Raw genomic sequence first — 20,620 nt, forward strand, 5'->3', positions numbered from 1 at the left:
AATATTATAACGAACCATCTTTTCTTTTTTGCGCTGTGCCACTCTATTTTATATTCTCTCTCTGCATTGCATGCGACAGTTACAGTAGCGAGGAAGCGCGCTGTTATCACAACCAACGTACGTGAGGTGGAGGTTGAACATCTGTCCGGTTCATCCACGGCCCAGCTTACGACTAGCCTTGTCACTAGTCCTCGCTCCCTTCCATTTGTTTTGTAGATGACATCTCCCATCCTACGAGTTGTTCGCTTCATCCGAACGTTTAATTTAAAGGAAAGCTGCAGCAGTAGACCTTACCTTTGGTATTTTTCTATTTGCGGTGTATTTATAACCTGGGCTAACTACGCACAATATAAGCGGCTGAAGCCCATGTACCCAAACTATGATGAATATCGCAAAAGTGAAGGTGGTAGAATGCTGGAGGCGAAGCGCCAAGAATTCGCTGATGTGATACGATACAACAACATGGTGAACACGATGCGCAGTGATATGGGGGCTCGCTTGTAACAGCGGCATCCACATCCTGTTGTGGTCCCGCTCATATGATCTGTGTAACAAGGTGAAAACTTTTGGGGAAAGCTCCTTCAAAGGGAGGAACAGAGGGGCGTTTGCGTGTATATAAGACAATGAACTCAGCATTATCGTTACCGTTTTTCTTGCGTATCGTTCTTTCGCCAACTTAATGCCTCATTATATGACGCAAAAGATAGAATAAAGAAATTTGCGTTGCGAGACACCTGAAGTTGATGCTATTCGCACTGTGCCAGCTGAATGCTGTTCCTTTTCCCCATAGTGGATATTTGTTTACTTTCAATTACCTTTGACTTTGTGGAGCATAACCAGTATCCTTTTTTTTACTTTCTGTTCGTAGGGTTAAATAGGTGTTTCCGATGCGCCGTGATTGTGTAAGATGCAGCTCTTCAGTGGACCGTTTCATGGATGTTATTGATATATGTATGCAACGTGTTAATATCGGTTACCTGTTGAAAGGATACTTTCCTTTTTATTCTTTAGGGGTTGCCTTTGCTGCTTGCATTATATCCCTATCGCTTCTTATCCTCCCAGCACAACCGCTGTACCCCGGGGCTGTTCCGCTAGTGTTGCACGCTTTCTCTATTCTGATTCTTACTGGAGGCCTCTTTAACGCCGCTGGTGGAAAGATCAAGCAGAGGAAGCATCAGGGGGAACTTATTACGGAGAGTGTAAAGGATGTGCTAAGTGAATTGCTGCGGTGTGCGACGTCATCAAGTGCTGTGTACGTGTTGCTGGCCTTGGAGGTTTTTGTGCAAATGAGCACAATTTTCTCTGAAGCTGGATGTATTTGCTGTTTATGTTGGGTTTGGTTCGGTTGGCTCTTGTGTGGAAAACGCGAAGTGCTGCTTACATGTTGGCGGGAAGGGGGTCACCTAACATCTGATTCGTGAAGTGAATTTAGTACATGAGTTGTTTAAGGCCCCTACAAACATTTCGGTCATTTACGCATTGCCCCCATTGAGGGGTCACGCGACGTCAGTCTGTGAGGGGACGCGGCTGCCACTGTGAACTCATTGTACCGAGAGTTACCCGTCGCAAGCCAATTTTACAATGGGGAATACGATAGGGGGGAGAAGTGTGCGCAAAAAAGTAGAGATGTGGAACGTACGTCGGTGGATGAGCGGCGTGTGACTCCCCTCTTTCCTTGTAAAAGTGGTGTAAAACGGAGGATCGTACATCAGTGTCCGCATGCACCGCGATGCTTCTCTCGCGTTAGTCTTTTCACGTTGTAGGGCATCATTATAGTGCAGAAAAAGGTTGCTGAGCGTTGTGGTCTAGCGAGCCGTACTTGCGATTTGTAAAGAAAAACAACAGCTAATGTGGTTCAGCCGCTTTTCGCTATCGCTGGCAAGCACAGATGCTGGTGAGAAGTTACTGCGGAGCATTCGTGGCCGCGACATTACTTTGCGAGTCTCCACAAAGGACGGTAACGCACGCATCGTTTTTGCATCCACCACCAATTTACTCCGTGAAACGATGCGGCGACACAAACTGCTAACGCGAATGAAGGGTCAAACACCTTTCCTTGAGCTGGTTGGTACGCATTTAACCTTTACAAATATACTAGCTGCACTGCAGGAGGGCGAGGAACGCGTCGCTACACGTTTGAGTGCGAATGAGGGGACAATTGTGACTGAGTCGCTTGCTATCGGTGAGTGCCGGTGTTATGTTGGTGGTCACAACGGTACCACGCTGGAGGAAGAGCCCCACTTCCCATTGAAGGTTGACCGCTTTCTATATGGTCAGTCCCAACCCTTTTCGTCAATTACAGCCGCGTCCCTGACGCAGCTCATAGACCGCGACTATAACGCAACGGTTAGCTCCTCCGAGGGCTTTTGTAGTACCGCGCAAACTCCGGAAACAGCGGTGCCCCTGCTGGGTCTTGGAATGTTGTCACCAGAGGTTGTGGATGCTTATTATCGTAGGAATATTACACTGCATGGCCACACTTTTTTTCGTCAATCGGAGGGTTCGGTAGCGGCATTGTGGTGCTGTGCGTATCTCGACGACCCTTCGCTCCTGGAGGCGTTTGCTTTGTACTCGGAAGCGAGTGCCGCAAGCGAAAGCCCTGAGGCAGTCGATCGAGTTGACGAGATGATGCGTAAGACGGCTTGCTCATGCGGTGTTCTTGTTCAGCCGGTTGTGGCCGGGCGCGTGGTGGAAGAGAAAATTCATCTGCTACAACGCCTACTGGTCCGTGCATCGATCGTGCAACCTGAAATATTTAGCGTTCTGAAGGAAAGGGGGGTGCATGAAGGTTTAGCTTGTCAAGACTCAATTGCATTGGTTACAGGCGACCACGAAGGCGCTTATGAGGTAGCCAAAGCGGCGCGCCAATTTACACAAGATCCGTCCGTTTCAGCCCCAGTGGTTGAGAAAGTGCGAGAGGGATTGGGTTTGGATAAGGGCGAGCGTTTCTTTATCGATCAAGCGTCTGTAGTGCGAAACGGAGTTGATTATTTTTGTCGATGTTCCAAAAATAATTTTCTACGGGCGCTTGTGGCGCTCCCTGAGGAGCAGCTTTCGTCTCTTATGGAAGAAACTAGCTTTCGCTGTACGTTTTGCGCGAAAGAGCATGTGCTGCAACCCGAAGATTGGAGCAAACTGTTGCGCGACCGTACTTTCTTTAAAAAATAAATGAAAAAGAGGGGTATCTATGCATCTGAGAGAGCACTGGAGTGTTGCTTTGTGCTGGAAAGTGCCATTGGTGTTTTTGAATTTGTTTATTTTACCTCATTACACTGCATGTGCATACCCGCTTACTGCATTTCTGTGCCTTTGTTTTCCCACCCTCTCACTAAACACCCTTCATGCCAAACTAAAAATGCGCCACTACGAACTGTTTTACCGTCGTACCTCCGTGTTGCCTTTTTTCGTTATTTAATTCACTCACTGTTGCTGCTCTTTTATTTTCTTTTTTTGTTCTTTTTGTTTTAATGATCGTATATGCGTCGGTTTTGAAGTTTAAATCACAAAGCGTAGAAACCAGGAACGCTTTCACCTGCGCTATTTCTTAATTTGGTTTAAAATATTCTAAGATTAGCAAGTAAACAAATACATTTATATATCTTTTAATTGTAGGAGGGGAAGGTCGGCTCGTTTAGGTGATTGACATATATATCTCTATATATCTCTATCTCTCTATATTTTTTTCCAGTTCTTGAACCACAGAGACGTCTGAACCTTTGGGAAGATGTTCAGTGGTCAGAATGAGAAACCGAAAGGGGCGAAACAAACCCCTTCGGTTCGAGGGGGTGCGGAGCGCCGGCAGCGGCAGATGATTAACATTCGACAGAAGGCCCACGGTGAGCTCATTAAACACATCCGCGAGGAAGAAGTAGCAATGGAAGGAGTTGATGGGCCCACGGTACCAGACCCCGGAAACGTTTGGTCGTACGATCAAAGAACCCGTCCCGATGACGTTCCGGTTCAGCTACTTCCCCAGTTCGTTCAGATGGTTATGAACGGCCCAACAGATAGAGAGGTATACCACGGGACACTGATGGTTCGCAAGTTACTTTCGGTGGAGAGGTCGCCCCCGCATGAAATGGTCGCCCAAAGTGGTGTCATTCCGCACCTTGTGAGCTTCCTGGACCGTGCAGATAACCCGGAACTGCAATTTGAAGCGGCTTGGGCATTGACGAATGTTGCTGCTGGCACATCCGCGAACACTATGATCCTCGTTGAGGTTGGGGCTATTCCGCGCTTTATCAACTTGCTCAGTTCACCTAGTTCTGACTGTCGTGACCAGGGTGCATGGGCTATTGGCAATATGGCCGGTGATGGTGTTGCCACCCGAGATATTGCATTGCAACATAATGCTATTCCTGCTTTTGTCAACCTTATTTCAGACCCCGATCAACCTCTATCCATCGTTCGCAATGCAACGTGGGCTATATCCAACTTGTGCCGTGGGAAGCCTGCTCCTCCGCTGCATTATTTGCTACCCACGCTACCTGCTTTAGCCAATTTACTTTTTCACGGGGATCTGGAGATCGCCACAGATGCGTCATGGGCGATTTCGTACGTTAGCGATGGTCCACACGAGCGCGTACAAGCGGTGTTGGATACTGGTGTTGTTCCCCGCGTTATAGAACTCCTCGCGGCAACGTCAATTCCGCTTCAAACGTCATGCATCCGAACCATTGGCAACATCGCGAGTGGCAATGATGCACAAACACAAGTGATTATTAACTGTGGCGTATTGGAAAAGCTTGCTCCCCTTGTCACACACCGCAAGCGGGAGATTCGCAAGGAAACATGCTGGACTATCTCCAATATTGCCGCCGGCAATTCAGAGCAAATCGACGCACTCATCAAATCAGATCTCTTTCCATTGGTTATCAAATGTCTCCAAGGTACGGAACTGGATGTGAAGAAGGAGGCCGTGTGGTCTATCGCCAACGTAACTCTCTGCGGAGTTTCCCCACATTTGTATTATCTTTTGGACTGCGGTGTCATCCCTCCGTTATGTGATGTCTTGAACACGCATGATCCCAAAACTCTTACAGTTGCCCTCGAAGCTCTCATGGGATTTCTGCAGGTGGGCGAAGACAGAGTTAAAACAGGAGAAGTACAGGAGAACCCCGTGGCGCGTGCCATCATTGAGTGCGGTGGTGTGGATGCCATTGAGCGTGCGCAATCCTCCACAGACTCCAGCATATACAGCATTGCACTTTGTCTCCTCGAGACATTCTTTAACGTGGAAGAGGAGGGGGCACCTCAGCAGTTTGAGTTGGGGATGGATCATGGAGATCCAAATGGACAGCCACCACAGGGCCAGTTCGATCTATGAGAAAAGTTGATAAATATAATGAGATCGAGATGAAAGGGATGAAAATGGTGAAGAAGGAGGGCACGTGTATATATATATATATATATATATATATGCCATAATGCTTAAAGTTGAGAGTGTATAAGTGTCTTCTTTGACACATACAGAACTCGGGTGTACTACAGCGCGGTTTAGGCGTGAGTTATGGACCGAATAATGTGACAGGTGATGAATGAGGATTATGTGTATTTGTTTTTTGTGTATCTTTTAGTGTGGTGCGACTCTGTGTGAAGGTTCTGTTTCATTCGCGCTAAACGGTAGTGAAAGGAGTTCTTTTGTTTACTTTACTTTTTTGTTTTTTCTTCTTCAATGTGATTTCACACACTGACGCTTCTTCGAGCTTATTTTTCCTGCTGTCCCTCATTGTCAAGGCACCGCGTTTTCTTTTTTTTGATTCTGATGAACCGTCTGTGACTGTGGCATGTTACGCCACTTGAAGCATAACAGGAGTGATTCTATCTTATTCCTTGTGTTCTTCGTTTTTGGTGCTTGAACGCGGTTCTAAAATGTTGTGAATCTCTTCAACTTTTCGTTGCGAACGAAAAATGGGGGGAAAATAGTTGAGCAAACGAGTAAGAATTTTTTTTGTTTTTTAAAGGGGGGAAAAAGGGGGCTTGAAAAACAACAACAACAACAACAGTAGCAGCAAAGAAAAATGTGTAAACATATATATATATATATATATATATATATATGAGTGTGTGTGTGCGTAATTTTATGCAGGGAGAGGCCGAACGGGTTTGAATAAATATGAGAGAGAAATGGAGGTTAGGGTTCGGTTAGTTAAGTGTTTATGCGCGTCGGTATGAGCTTCAGGGAAAGTTAGTTGGGCAACCTAATGCTTTTTTTTTCTTTTTCCGTTTTTGTAACGATTAAAAGATAAAAGAGAGAAGAAAAGAAGAAAGTTTTTTTTTTTTTTGGTGTGTGTGTGTGTGTGTGTTTATGCCTGCTTTGCCCTCCTTTTCCCCTTCTTTAAATTCTTAATGGGGTGGTCCTGAAGTAGTTTGACATATATATATATATATATATATATATATACAAGTGTGTACGTTTCTGTGTGGCCGCACTTTTAACTGAACTTGCGGGCTTGCGTGAGTTCCACTTCAATTTTACAGAAGTTAAAATGCAGCATTTCTAAAGGATACAGAAACGAAAAGAAATGCAAAAAAAAAGGAAATAATAATAATAATAATAATAATAACAGTGATGGAGCAAAGTGACAAATAGATTAAGAATGGAGTGATCGGATTCGCCTGTTCTTTCTATTATTGTTTTTATTACTAATATAAATATAAAAAAAACAAAAAAAAAGATGAGGTATTGTCCACCTATTGTGACTGTGTGCTGGTGTTAGGGAGGAAGCAGATGAAAGAAAGAAGATGTGTGTGTGTGGGGGGGGGGAAATTAGAAAAAAAAAAGCAACAAGGTTATCAAAAAAAAAAAAGTCCGAACAAATAGACAGAGGTTGTGATGGTGACGGTAAGGTGGCAAATGCTGTGAAATTTCTTTTTTTTTTATCTTTCTTCCCTTTTGGGTCTTGTTTCTATATGCTTTCCCTCCTTCTGTTGTCGTTCACTTCTATTTGTTTTGATGGGTTTATCTATATGTCTGTTCGTCATTCTTCCGTTTCTTTCTTTCCTTTCTTTCCTTCCCTTTCTTCTCTTTTTTGCTTTTACCTTTATTTTTCCTTCGCACTCACTGACTTTTCTTTTCCCCTCAATTTACATTTTTTTCTCTCCGTCTTTCTCAGTCGTTCTCACTCCTATTGTTTGTGTTTGCATCCCATTGATGCATCGACCGAAGGGGACCGAGAAGGGAGAGGTGACGGAAAAGAAAAATAAGGGGATAAGAGGTAAAGTGACCAAATAATAAATACATAAATAAAAAAAAGGCAAAGAGAGCCAAATATATGAGTGAGTATATTTCACTTATGTGATCAGGCATTTTTGTTTCTATTTTTCCCTTTTTATTTTAACGCGTGTGTACAGGTATGTGTAGGTGTAGGTTTGTGGAGCTGGAGGCGTGCGGGTGGGAAGGCGGAAGGGTGTCCAATTTTTATTTTCGATGAAACCAAAGTGGAATCGTGTCTGCACGAATATACAGACATAAATATAAATATATATCTATAAATATTTATGTGTATATTTGTGTGTATATGTTTGTATTTGTCCGAGGGGAGGAGGGAAGTGAGGGGGATGGAGCGAAGATTTTGGAACGGATTCGATGAAGTGTCATATGTTGTGTATCGCATTGAAGGAAAAGAAAGGCGTAACCTTGCGATCCTTTTGCCGACTTCGGATTTCCCCATAAATGTGGCATACACACACACACACACACACACACTCATACTCACGCATATATATTATACATTATTTATGCGTGTCAAATGGGATATTTATGCTGGAGTGATCCATGAATGGTTTGAATAAAGATGGTTATGTGGGGGTATCAAGGTTAGTGCCAGAAGGACAGGGAGATTAGAAGAGGGAGAGGAGGAGCGAAATAACCTGTAGGATATAATTGCATACGTTGGAGTGGTTATTATCCCCTCTTTTTTTTCTTCATACTTGGTGATGGCGACTAGTTTCTCTTTTCAGTTCTCTGGTGTCCGTAATCCGTGCACGGAATTGCTCCTTTTTCTTATTTCCATTCTTTTTTGTTAGTCACTCAATCTATTTTTTTTTATTACTTTCCAGGGCTCCTTTTTTAAAAAAAAAAATCTACTTCCTCCCCACTCTGCTGGCTACCGTAACATAGAGTTTTGTGGACGATATCCCCCCCTTTTTATCTTTGCTGAGTATTGTGGCACCTGTAACTTCTGGTTTACACCGTTTTGATTTTCAACCATCACGTAATTTATTTATCCATCTCATCTTTTCTTTTTGAATTTTCTTTTACTGAAATCCATAATATAAAGGAAGAAAGCAACTGTTCTCTCGAAAAGAAGGGGTAAATAAGGGGAATGGACGTGTTTTCAAGACATGGGAACCGTCGCCGACCTCGAGAGGACGAGATGGAGGAAAATGATTACACTTTTGACCGACAGCGAGACCGCAAGGAGAGGCGCCGTAATGAGCGCCGTGCAAAGAAGGAGATGCGCATTGAGGCGCACGAACGTTGGGTGGAGCAGTGTCGATTGGCCAGGGAACAGAAGAAAAAACGTAGCGTGCGCGTAAAAAATGGTAGCGAAAATCAAGCGGCTACCAGAAATTTTTCAAATCGGCCTCTGAGAGAGAGGAAAGTCAACCGTAATGCCAAAAGGGAAACCTCTTTCAACGACGCAAAGGAGAAATCAACTTCATCACAAAAGTTAACCATGGAAAGTAAACGTGAAGCAAAGCAACGGGATGGAAAGTCTGTAGTGGATCTGGCGAAAGCGTGTGCCACAACACCAGATAGCACTCAGGGGAAATATATTCCTCCCTCGTTGCGGCAAAAGATGATAGTGCAGAAACCAACCAACGCTGTGAATGAGGCCGCACGGCGTATTATTAACAAACTTACAGTGCAGAATGTGGCTGACATGACACGTGAAACATCTGAGCTGTTTGGAGGTGGAGTTGAGGGGGCGACGCGAGCATCAGTGATAAGTAGTTTGGCAGAAAATATGAATCGCATATGCATACTTGACTCTGGACCTCTCACACCTCTCGCTAGTTTACCCTTCGCTGGGTTAATTCGTGGACTGCAACTGCTGCACGGCAACATTGTTGGTGCTGAAGTGATCGAATGCTTGGCTATTGCTCTCCAACAACAGCTTATGGACAACAATGAGGCAGCCGCTTGTAACGGTGCCATGCTTTTAGCACATCTTTATTTGCTTAACGCTGTGGATTGCGTTTTGGCATCCACTTTCTTACGCAGCGTATTGCAGATGGGGGGTGGTGGTTCCTTGTGTGCTGCTGCAGCGGGTCTGACATTTCTCCGTGCATGTGGCGAAAAATTGTTGAAGGAGGCTCCAGTCGAAATGGAGAGAGCATTAAATGAGGGAGCACCAAGCAGGGAAATCTCACAAAATGCTACTAGTCGTTATTCAGCACTTCTTAGCCTCATCAAGGAGATTGTGGCGGGGCGCACGCGGAATGCACGACGAAGCGTTGACGAAGAAAAGGTTCCTCTTGACTCTCTCCTCAGCGATATTAGCACTTTGCTTTCCGGGGGAGGGAAGGCGAGCTTATCATCATCAGGTAACAAGCGCGCACTGCTTCGTGTTATGAGCACAACAAGTGTGCTGACGGGCCTTTCATGGGCCCGCTTGATACAACAGGATAAACCCCATCGTTGGTATGTCCCTGAAACATGGACTGACACTGTCGGCGATGGGGACGAAACAAACGATGAGCATGCTGATGACGATGAAGGAGGTGCATCTTCTGCTTCTGGTGACATCGATGAACGCTCAGATGGAGACGAAGGAACGGTGGAAAAAATGGAGCAAATTCGACTCTTGCGACAGCAGGAGAAGGCGATTTCAGGCCAGCGTCTCAACACTGAGAACAAGCGGGAAGTGTTCAAGTGCGTAGTAAATGCATCTGATGACTTGGAGGCATTTACGTTGCTCATGCACCGTGATCCCTCATTCAGTCGGTTGCACGATACCTTCGCCGTCCTCTTACAGTGCTGCTACCAAGAAAATCTCTACAATCCTTACTATACGCAGGTAGTTCAGCGTTTCTGCAGTGCCAAGCCGTCATGCAAGAACACGCTTCAGTTTGCAATATGGGATATGTTCAAAACAATACGAGTGGAAGCGGTCGATGTTACAGGTTATCTCAACCTTGCGTGTTTGATTGCACAACTCATGCAGGAGGGTGTGTATACTCTTGCAGTGCTGCGAGGATTAGACCTCGAGAACACAAATCGTACGATTGGGCTCTTTACCCGCATACTACTACTACGTCTCATTCTTCAGCTTCCTCCTTCAAGCCTGACTGAAGTATTTTTTGGTGGTAACGGTGTTTACGCACATGATGTGAAGATTGACACCAGTACTCTGCGGGAAAACTTAAAGAAGGTTTTTGAGCGGTATTTTGTTAAGGAAGAGGATGCAGGTAAGTGGATTCCACACTTCTACGATGTGGCCGCCGTTGGGACACCTTTTGATGTACACAAGCAGATGGGCGCTGTTGCTGCCAATGCTAGCGGAATGGAGTCGGTGGATGAGGAGGCGCAGCTCCAGTCATTTGTGCGGAGGATACGTGTGGTGTACAAAGCTTTGAAGGGTGGCATTTCGTGATGTCTCTCTGCTTTTTTCTTAAAGTTGTCGCTTAAATAATTTGGTATGCTCTCGCCATTCGTTAAAATGAGCGGGTACACGAACATATAGGTGTGTGTGTGTGTGTGCATACGAGTTCGTAATAAGGGAATAACTGCCCGTACTTGATCTAACCGATCATGGGGCGATAGGTGTCGGCACTGCCTTAATATCACTTCGCCCCCTTATGTGCATCTGTTCACGTTCCTTTTTACCAACAACATCTATCTCTGTTTTATTCCCGTATCTCGCAGCGACATTAGACACCACGGTGAGGGGAATCCATAAGCAGAGGAAATAGTTATGGGTGAAACAGTGAGAAGGTGTTGCCCACACAGCGCCTCTGCGGAACTCACAGGTCATTTGATATCGAGTAGTGGTGATATTTTCATCAGCTCGACCATTACACTGGACTTCACCAACGCAGTTTCTAGGGAGGTAGCTAATGCTTCAAAGGAACTGGCTACACCTCCTGTTGTTATGCGACGTGTGGCAGAGAGTCACCCCATGCTACTCCTTACATTATCTCCCCTTCACAGAATCCGCCAGGCTCGTGTATTGATTTCAAAGGTGTGTGAAGGGAGTGATACACCTGGTGCCAACGCTACATGTGATAGTGACATAGTGAGCGAGTGGCACGAGTTGCAACTAAACGAGCAAACACTATACGCTACAGATCGAGTCAGTGCTGAGAGCAAACACCATGTCGCGCAACCTTCTTGGACACCACTTTCTACAGAAGAATACCCCATGGGAGGTGAATTGGAACTCGATATTGGTGGTGATAGCGACGATACTGTTGAGCCTGAGTGTGACGATAAGTTTGAAAAATTGTTTATTCTTGAGTTGGTTCATAGTGCAGTGTCTGGAGTGAGCGCAGAAGATTCATCTACATTTTGCGTTTTGAAGTTGTGCGTGGATATTGTCGTGGAATCTCTTGAGCGTCTGCAGAATGTTTCTTACCCGCGGTTCACAGTTACGTCGAAACCTACTGTAGGGCAACGTATTGCAAATGCCTGTTTTGCCGAAAGAGGTAACGGTACGCAAGATGAGAGCGACGACAACTACATTTTGCTGGTTGGCCAACACCAATACGAGTATTACATTTGCCCGAGGATAGAATACGCGAATGGGCATGATACTGGCTCGGGTTTTGCTGCGGTCGATGTGAATGTAGTGAGTATTAGTCCTTTGCAGGAAGGCGACGACAGCGGTTGGGAAGTATTATTGCTTTCCCCCTTACCTTCGCAGCCAGCAGACCTTCTTTGTGCTTTTGTGCGGTCGGTGGGAGAAGATACCGCTCAACCTTCTGTGGAGGTTTATAATGGGGCAAAGTGGCTGATACAACAATACCCCGCTTACACCCATATGAAGGCTGAAGAAGATGCGGGTCATCTTAGCGAGTCTTTGGCTTCTAGCATATATTTCTTTCACTGTGACCATGCAATATACCAATACCTGATGGGACTGTTACAGATTGCTGACTTTGCGTGGACAGCGGCGGTTAATCGGGCAACCGCGTCCACTTCCAACACATGGGTAGTAGCCCGCAGCGACGGTAAGAATGCGCTTCTTAGCTTACGTAGAGGATTTCTTTGTACGCGGCATGCTGTGTTGCTCTCAGATGAGACACTGTACGGAACTGTTGGGGGAAACCCCGCTGTGTCCCCTGCCGTTGCGCTACGTGGTAAAACTGCTGTGATCAGTGCCGCCTTGGAACTCAAATGGAAGGCCACTCACAAGGACAATGCTAGTTTCCCTGAATTGCTCAGGGCTAATAAAGAAACATCTTTTCTTTCTGTGGGTTCTGCGCTTCTACGTACCTGGTCGATGTGCTTGCTTTCTGATGTGCCCGGATGGACTGAATTCCTTCATCAAGAGCGACAGATAGCCCTATACAGCTTGTGTGTGATGCCCTTACCACCTAACTCGTGGTGCTTACCACAACAATATGTGCGAGAGGTGTACGTGTCGCTACTGCTGTTGTCATCAGCATTTGTGGTAACTGTCCTTCGTCAGAACCTCTGCGGCCCCTGGGAACTGCTTCGGAAGGGCGTATCGTCGTCGTTTATGCGCAGTATTGGTGTGACTGATATTTTACCGACTACTGGAATGCATCTTGATCTCGTGCGACTTCTCATACTTCGTGACGGTTGGGGAAAATGTCGTTTGTTTGATGCAACGTCTTTATCTTCTGTTTGTTTCGTAGGTACTCTCAGTTATGAGGAAAAGCTGCGGCAGGGGAAGTCAACAAAAGATGAGGGCAGCTCCTACCACGATATACATCTACATATAACAGTTCCACCCACAAAAAGGGATGTACAAGTTTCACACATCCTCGACCAGCAGCTGGCAGAGGATGCAATGTGGCTCGTTGATTTGCCATTCACTGTTCTCTACTTCGTGGCGGAGTATAGGGCACAGACTTATTCAACACCTAGCGGTTTCAATGCCGAAGCGCCATCATCACGTTGTCGAGTAGCGCATATGTTGCCCTGCTACTGGCGCGTGTCGGCGCTTGATTGGGCCCGGGGACTATCTCAACACGCATCCTTCACATTACTAAGACCTTCGGGAGATGATGGAGTTGGTGCGACAGAGGGGAGCATCTCTGCGGAGGGCTGTGGAGACAAGGAGGGTAATAGCGAAGGGCAAGATGGGGTTCCTCCTTTACTAATCCCGTTTTTAGTTCTGAATCCCAAGGTTGTACCGCAAGCGCTGTTTCTTCATGTGGACCACAGTCAGTTCTTTACAGATCTCTCTGAAAAGACTGGGTTTATTATGCGACAGTCCGTCTTGCAGAACATAATGGAGGAGTCAGTGCGTGAGGGAGAGGAGGATGCTGGGGAAGTCGATATGCTTTTTACTCCTTTACTTAATCAACTGCTGCTAAGTATTCTGGACGCTACGCCATCTCATTCCCCCGTTGCTACAGCGGAGCTTCTACCAATTCAGCTATTTGAGGAATCACTTGAAGCGGTAAGCGGGGGAGCCGAGGCGGTTTGGGGAAGGGTGTACGCTGACACTCGCGTGCGTCTTATGCGCCGCGTAGGGTATCACAGAAAAGGCGGCGTGAACAGCCACTCATTAAAACGTTCGAGGGATAACGGCACTGCAGGTTACGGTGGTGGTTGCCACGAGTCTTTGCGGCTGCTGGGGAATATTCAAAGTCATATCCAAACCATAGCCAAGTATCAATCCACCCTGCCGCAGCTGCAGTTAAGGTCGCAGAGGAGGAGGCCTTTAGTTCTCAGATTGTATAGGGAGCGTACAGGCAGCTCTGTGGGTGTGCAACCTAAAGGAAAGGAGCAGCATGAAAGCAACATACCACGCAGCGTTAGCGATTTGGCGCAGCTCGTTTCTCGTGTTATGTGCGCAAGCGCAACACGTTTAGAAGAGGGGGAATCAACAACGGCGAGACGAGCTGTGGACTCCCTTTTATTCCCCTTGTGGTTGTTGCTTCTGGATCTCCGGGAGTGTGGTGTAACGACATGTGGTGGGCAAGTCGGAACTGAAGTCGTGCGGAGGATCTGTGAGGTTTCTTTTAAAGGTCTCACAACAAACGGTGTTGTTTTACCTGTTGATACTTTTCTGCTGGAGGCGTACCAGTTTCTCATGCAGGATGCCTAGTTGTGGCACGATGCTGTGCGTAGCGGCGCTGTGGTTGGGCTGCAAGCCGGTTGGTGGATCCTATCACTATCCCCTAAGAGGCTGTTTTTATCCGTTATATCTTACGATACCATACTGTACCCTGTTTGTTCCTTTTATATTTTACACGGTCTCAATTATATACATTGGTCGGCGCGTACCCAGTTTTGAGTTCTGTAATAGCATTTTAGAAAAAAAAAATTCACGTGCACACAAACTATCACGTTTATTTTTATGGTTAAGAAATGCCAAACGAAACCGCGGGTAAGCCTCCTAAGGTTTTCCAAACTAATGGAAAATTACCACGTGGCAGTGACCCCACACGTGATGATGTGGAGTTCACCTGTGAAGGCGAGGTGGTAGTGACTTCTTCCGACGGGAAGAAGTTTCGCCGTAGTGTTTGTGTCTTCATCATGAACGAAAACGGCCATTTCCTGGGATGTCGGCGGTACGATGATCGCAGCACAATACAGTGTGTTCAAGGTGGTGCGAAGAGGGGTGAAACGGTTCAACAAACTGCGGCTCGTGAAGTAATGGAAGAGATCGGGGTGCACTGCGACCAACTTCAGTTCATTAGTGAGATCACCTACTCGAAACCTGAGTGTGGCGAACCCCAGAACTGTGACGGACCACGTTCTGCCTTTCGCTACAAATCTAAATCATGGAGACGTATCGGAATTGTGGGTCAGGAACTGTATCCCCTTCTCTATAGTATGCAGTCGTCTGTCATAAACCATTTGAACTTCCATTCCGTTCAGGGCACCAGACAGGAATTCATCGGGGCAGAGTGGGTTCCACTTCATGTTTTGCGCAATAAATGCTCAAAGTCGAAGCAGGTGGCGGTATCCAATATGTGTGACGCTGTCGAAGAAATTTTGTGGGGGCAATCACGATCTCCACGCCGTGATTCACACTCTGCTGATGCCGGCAGGTTGAATGAGTTGAAGAAGGACATTGGAAGCAGCTCACAGCACGAACTTGGGGACACGATGAATGACATGGTAAATAGTTGTCAGCGGAAACGACGGCGTAAGAGAAAAGGGAAGAGTGGGAATAAGAATCAATTGTTACATGAGGAGGGAGGTTCCCCTCAGATGAATTTACTTGGAAACCCCACCTCCTGCGAGCGAGACGGGTGGGGGTTTTCGTAGAGTAAAGAAAAACGACACCTCGTATAGCTCTCACAGTGGCATTGTAACATCGCATAAAAATAATGTTTAATATCCTCTTTGCATTTGGCTCCTCGCAGTGTACATCACTAATTATTCCTTTTCCTGTTACTACTTGTTACCACGTCTTACCATTTTGTTAGTGACCATGTGTCGTGCACACGTTGGCGCTTTTCCTTTTGTTTTTTTTTTAACCTCCTCACTTACTTCCTGAATAGTGCTGGTGATTTGTATTCACCAACCCTTAAGGTGCCATTGCCATACTTGAGGTCCTGAAGAGGTGTGCGCAGGGAACTTGGCGGGTAAATGTACCGCACTCTCACACCGTCATGCAAAAAATTCAGCGGGTTTTACACGACTTTCCCCCGTCGATGTAACACCACTATTTTGATTCCCTTCCGAATCTTCTCCATATTACTGTACCTCACGGCACTCATTTGCGTGGCTGGATCAAGTGATGATTTTGTATTGATTGAGTTTTCGGATAATGAGGTATCTGGCGGTGGTGATCGTGTGGACCTTCGCCGATCTGTAAATGTTTATTTAGTTGTTAGCTTCATGTTGCTTTTCGTCACCTGCTGGGGTATTTTTACGGGACGTACGCTGCGAAGTGGTACCGTGAACTTTATGCACTGCTGCTCCCACACAACAGCTGCAATAGCTTTGATAGTGATATGGTGTCTGAAGTTACATTTACATCGAATGTGGCATGTATTTTACGCCTTCGGTGCCATTCCTACCGCAATGGAAGTGTGTGCGCTGTGTGGGTCGTATTATCGTGGTTTGGATAGTTATTTGTGAAAATTTGGTTTTGTGCTTTATTGCTGCAGTTGTTGTTTTGGTTAGTGCCTTGTTCTTCGACATCCTTGTCTGTCTTACCCGATTATTTTTGATTGGCGCGTGAGCTTTACAATAGTTTGTTGCCAATTCAAATTGTGTTTCTCCCCCATTTTTTTGTACTCACGCATATAAGCTAGGTAGATGATATTATAAATTTATCTTTCGTTGTGCAGTGTTAGACGCAGGTTTATATGGTGCATCTAGATATATGGAGACTAAAGATATCGTGCTGGTATCTATTTCTTTCTTTCTTTTTTTTTTTGTGTGTGTTGCCTTGTTGTGGGGGAGTGGAAAAATATTATCGGAAAGTAAATAACGTCACTGCAGGAGACTTTCGAGTGAGGGAAGAGAGATGGGGATGATGAGTGTCTTCACCTTTCCTCCTTCCTCCAGGAGTGTGTTATTTTGCATCCGGTTGTGTAAATTAGTGAAAAGGCTGCGTATTGGTTTCTAGTTTTTTTTTTTAAATTCGCATTGTGTTCCGCTTCCCGTTACTGCGATCACTTGTGACCGTTTGTTTTCGTTCCCCTCGAATTAAATATCATAGGTAATTGCATATTCTTGTATAAAAGATAGGGGTTTATATTCCTTACCCTATTCAACTCTCCCTCTTATTGTGGCTCGCTGATGAATTAATTTTTCTGAGTGTTTTCTTAGAGTTCCCTAACGGGCATGATAAGCACACAAATTATGAACCCTTTAACTCTGAGAGCCACATCGATTACCCCTCCTTTTTTATATTACTGGTTGGATAATAAAATAAAATGTGACAACGAAACACAGAAATCGTGATCCCTATTGATGCATGTTTTTCAGCTGTGGATTATCAAAACTGTGTGAGATGAAGTATAAAAATTATCTACTACATTTGCGTACGATGTTAATAACGAGCTGTGAGGAAATTGTTTCCACGGCGAGTTTTTTCTTTCCAATTTATTTGTGTATACTGCAAGTAACCTTCTGCTTTTTTATTCTCCTTCTCCTCTTATTATCTGTGTTTTAACACTTCTTTGTCGCTATTTTGCGTCTACTTTGGTTCTTTTTTCTTTTCCACACGCATGTTTGAATAAATAACACATTCACCAGACCCGAATTACAAGGAAGAAGAAAAATTGACATAACACACGTCGTCGATGAGGCAAAGATAACAACAACAACAAAAAAGGTAAAAACATGTGCGATAAAGTTGACAAGAGAACGCGCCGTAGACCATCAAGAGCTGCGTTTAGCACTAATTCCTGCAGTCGCTTTATTATCAAGTAACTGTGGTGCGAAGGGGAAACCCAAATGGTAAAAAGGGGAGGAAATGTTGATGAGAGGAACTTGTAAGTTTGATTCTTTCCTGAGGTAGTGTGTATTACGAAAATTAACTTGTGAGAAAGCATTCAAATGTTGTTTTGAAGGTCGACAGCACCGACATTAAGTAAGTTGAATTGTGAGTGTTTATGTTCCACTTATTCAAATTCGGGCATTCACAAAGTGCTGATGAGATTAATAATGGGGTCCACTTTCTTTTTTTCTTTTCCTTTTAATTTTCTTTCTCTCTCTTCTATTTCCTAAAAGGTTAGCTGTAGGGAAAGAAATATTGTGCTTTTCTTTACCAGGTGAAAGTGTGTAGCCACCGCAGGCCTTGCCATGTCGAAATCAATTTGCAAATGTTGTGTGGTGTGGAAACCCAGCGAGTTTTTAGAAGCCGCTGCCAGGCGTTGTATGAAACCTCAAGATGTAGCATCGGATCAAAAAAAGCTGTTCTGTGCGATGCGCAGCGTTGCTGATGGAATTGGTTATGCAGGGAGTGCTGAAGCTGCTGCGGATTTAGGAAGCATCAAATCATGTGATAATGATCCGCAACTTTGGATGTGTCTTCACTGTGGGTTATATTGCTGTGGAGTGCACCGAAAGTCGCATTATGACAACTTGAGAATGTCTGGTGTTGGCACAGACGATAAAATAAATGGGGGCCACCGTATCTTTTTTGCCGTGAAACCGAGATGGGGGACGGATGTGAACTCACCTGCCGTTGGTGCACCGTTGCCGACAGTTACGATAAACTTGTGTCAAGTGGAATCACCTGAAAAGCGTACCGTAACGATGAATAACCTGAAGGTTTCAAAGGTTTCATTTGAAAAGGTAGGGACGTATGGCATTATATCGTGTGTGGAATGCCATGAAGACCCGATCAAGTTGCCTGTGCGGAACAGCTTACCATGTTTAGGGGTTGATTTGATAACTCTTTGCGAAAATGTAGCGAGGGTGTTACACTGCGTCGAGAGAAACATTTCTTTGGCTCCTGATTACGACGAAGGCTCGTTCGGGGCTCCCCGTGCTCGCGGCGTACTGGATTCAGGAATTGCAACAGACACGAGGCGTCAAAACAGCAACTATGAAACGTATTCTTATGTGGAGACGAATAAGCAGGCCAACTCACGTGCAGCAAGCTCTTCTAACAGTCGTTGCGTGAGAGCACGGGCGGGCACACTAGTGGAGGCTTGTATCTCCGGCTTTGAAAATCGGCGCAACACATGTTATTTCAACTCCGTTCTCCAATGTATTCTTCAATGCAATACCTTTATTGATTTTATGATCCGTCAAAATTTCACCGGTTCACACACGTTGGTGCATCATATGTCCGAAATGATAGGGTTTATGAAGAGCGGCCCGTGCGCAGGTGATAGACAAGGTATCGTGGATGGCCTTGCCCGTGCTTTGATGGGCAGTTTATCTGAAATTGTTCCAATGTTTGGTGACGGGGATCAACAGGACAGTCAAGAACTCTTCATTACGCTGATCAATGGTATCGCTGATGAGTTAGATAAGGGTAAAAGTGAAGAAGAAAAGAAAGGGAGTCAACGTGTCCCTTTCGAAGGTACGCTCTGTACTACAGTAACATGCAGAGGGTGTAAAAACCAAGTCAAACGGGATGAGGTGTTCATGGCGCTTTCAATACCCGTTACGAACAGCGTTGAAGATAGCCTTGAAAAGCTTTTCGAAAGATCGACACTTAACGGGGATTCTCAGTACGCCTGTGAAGTGTGTTTTAACAAACTATCTCCTGCGGAGCAAACGAAGAAAAACAACGATATTCGTGCGGAGAACGAGGCACGGAAGCTTAGGAAGAAAGCAAATGCGGAAGCAAAGAGTCTCAACTGTCTCTATCAAGACGCAGACGTGGAAACATCAATCGGGAGATTCAATGGATCACTCGCGTTACACTTACTACGGTTCAAGTGCGACGACCGTGGCGTATACAAAGTTCCTGGCGCAGTTTCTTTCCCAAAAAGACTGAACCTTAGTAAATATGTATTGGGCAGCGCGGCAAGCGGATGTGGGGACACGAAAATGCCGCAAACGATCGTCCAAACAAATGTGCACACACATCGTAGTGTTTCCCGACCCAGCAATTCGCTGGTACATGTTTCCGGTGGCGATGGCTGTACGAGTAGCGTGGAGGAGAGTACTGACAGCCGACGGAGTCAGTTGGACTTGGAGCTCGTCGGCATAATCTCGCATGTCGGTTCACTTCACGGTGGGCATTATGTTGCTCATGTACGGAGCCATACCAAACCATCCATGTGGTTCTACTGCGACGATGAAGAAATTTATACTGTGGATGAATCAAGTGTGTTTGAACGCGAGCAGGGTGTATATATGCTCTTCTACGACCAGCTTTATCATTAAGTTTTGGATACGGAATAAACAGCGGGGGATAAAGTGTGAAATTGGTAAGTGTCGAAAAGGACAGTAAAGGTCGTAGAGGGGGAGATAAATCGTTCAGTAGCTAATTAATTATGCACTCACAGAGAGAGAAAAGGGATAAACGGCGTCGAAAACATATGTTGAAGTGCTTATACATGTCTGCAAAAAAGGAAGAGGAAATATATCTGTGTACGCAAGGACGGAGATGGGTGCCAGTGGATGCATATGAAAATGTGACTACATCTGTGGATATTTAAAAGAAAATAATAGTGACCTTTGGAGACGAAACTGCCCTGACGCGTTTGTTGGTTGTCCCTTAACCACGAAAGAGAATTGTCACATGACAAATAGCTAGCGGGAAAGAAATCGGTAAACTGCTGTTTGGGCAGTGTTGGGAGAAATCAAATTCAAAGGGACAACATAAATTGTACAAATGTGTTGTTACTCGTTTCATGTTCTGCATATCCTCGTTGCACAGGATAACCATACAAAACTTTTAAAAAGGAAAAGGGATGGGTAGGAGGGACAAAGAACTGGAAGGGGAGAGCAGAAGTACTATGCCGGGAGAGGGGAACAAACAAAAAAAAACAAAAAGAAAATTCAAATAAGTGAATTTACCCGTTCGCACAAGAAGAGAGATAACCGCGA

The 20,620-nt window shown here is 45.3% G+C and overlaps 10 protein-coding genes across 10 annotated transcripts; 9 read left to right on the forward strand and 1 right to left on the reverse strand.

Annotated features, from left to right (window-relative positions):
- Positions 1-216: 216 nt before the first annotated feature.
- Positions 217-504, forward strand: TbgDal_VI2370 (hypothetical protein, conserved; the record flags this gene model as incomplete). The annotated part of the gene is made up of 1 exon (XM_011775742.1): positions 217-504. The coding sequence occupies one exon, from the start codon at positions 217-219 to the stop codon at positions 502-504; it is 288 nt and encodes a 95-aa protein (XP_011774044.1).
- Positions 505-887: 383 nt separating this feature from the next.
- TbgDal_VI2380 (hypothetical protein, conserved) lies at positions 888-1,421 on the forward strand (the record flags this gene model as incomplete). Its single annotated transcript, XM_011775743.1, has 1 exon — positions 888-1,421. One exon carries the CDS (start codon positions 888-890, stop codon positions 1,419-1,421), a length of 534 nt encoding a protein of 177 aa, XP_011774045.1.
- A 427-nt stretch (positions 1,422-1,848) lies between these two features.
- On the forward strand, positions 1,849-3,168 carry TbgDal_VI2390 (hypothetical protein, conserved; the record flags this gene model as incomplete). The annotated part of the gene is made up of 1 exon (XM_011775744.1): positions 1,849-3,168. The coding sequence occupies one exon, from the start codon at positions 1,849-1,851 to the stop codon at positions 3,166-3,168; it is 1,320 nt and encodes a 439-aa protein (XP_011774046.1).
- A 556-nt stretch (positions 3,169-3,724) lies between these two features.
- Positions 3,725-5,326, forward strand: TbgDal_VI2400 (importin alpha subunit, putative; the record flags this gene model as incomplete). The annotated part of the gene is made up of 1 exon (XM_011775745.1): positions 3,725-5,326. The coding sequence occupies one exon, from the start codon at positions 3,725-3,727 to the stop codon at positions 5,324-5,326; it is 1,602 nt and encodes a 533-aa protein (XP_011774047.1).
- A 3,001-nt stretch (positions 5,327-8,327) lies between these two features.
- On the forward strand, positions 8,328-10,601 carry TbgDal_VI2410 (hypothetical protein, conserved; the record flags this gene model as incomplete). Its single annotated transcript, XM_011775746.1, has 1 exon — positions 8,328-10,601. One exon carries the CDS (start codon positions 8,328-8,330, stop codon positions 10,599-10,601), a length of 2,274 nt encoding a protein of 757 aa, XP_011774048.1.
- Positions 10,602-10,922: 321 nt separating this feature from the next.
- On the forward strand, positions 10,923-14,249 carry TbgDal_VI2420 (hypothetical protein, conserved; the record flags this gene model as incomplete). Its single annotated transcript, XM_011775747.1, has 1 exon — positions 10,923-14,249. One exon carries the CDS (start codon positions 10,923-10,925, stop codon positions 14,247-14,249), a length of 3,327 nt encoding a protein of 1,108 aa, XP_011774049.1.
- Positions 14,250-14,512: 263 nt separating this feature from the next.
- On the forward strand, positions 14,513-15,418 carry TbgDal_VI2430 (NUDIX hydrolase, conserved, putative; the record flags this gene model as incomplete). The annotated part of the gene is made up of 1 exon (XM_011775748.1): positions 14,513-15,418. The coding sequence occupies one exon, from the start codon at positions 14,513-14,515 to the stop codon at positions 15,416-15,418; it is 906 nt and encodes a 301-aa protein (XP_011774050.1).
- A 324-nt stretch (positions 15,419-15,742) lies between these two features.
- Positions 15,743-16,237, forward strand: TbgDal_VI2440 (hypothetical protein, conserved; the record flags this gene model as incomplete). Its single annotated transcript, XM_011775749.1, has 1 exon — positions 15,743-16,237. The coding sequence occupies one exon, from the start codon at positions 15,743-15,745 to the stop codon at positions 16,235-16,237; it is 495 nt and encodes a 164-aa protein (XP_011774051.1).
- Positions 16,238-17,355: 1,118 nt separating this feature from the next.
- TbgDal_VI2450 (hypothetical protein, unlikely) lies at positions 17,356-17,661 on the reverse strand (the record flags this gene model as incomplete). Its single annotated transcript, XM_011775750.1, has 1 exon — positions 17,356-17,661. One exon carries the CDS (start codon positions 17,659-17,661, stop codon positions 17,356-17,358), a length of 306 nt encoding a protein of 101 aa, XP_011774052.1.
- Positions 17,662-17,911: 250 nt separating this feature from the next.
- TbgDal_VI2460 (cysteine peptidase, Clan CA, family C19,putative) lies at positions 17,912-19,954 on the forward strand (the record flags this gene model as incomplete). Its single annotated transcript, XM_011775751.1, has 1 exon — positions 17,912-19,954. One exon carries the CDS (start codon positions 17,912-17,914, stop codon positions 19,952-19,954), a length of 2,043 nt encoding a protein of 680 aa, XP_011774053.1.
- Between the last annotated feature and the right edge of the window lie 666 nt (positions 19,955-20,620).

Source organism: Trypanosoma brucei, chromosome 6, assembly GCF_000210295.1.
Source record: "Trypanosoma brucei gambiense DAL972 chromosome 6, complete sequence".
Lineage (NCBI taxonomy): Eukaryota > Euglenozoa > Kinetoplastea > Trypanosomatida > Trypanosomatidae > Trypanosoma > Trypanosoma brucei.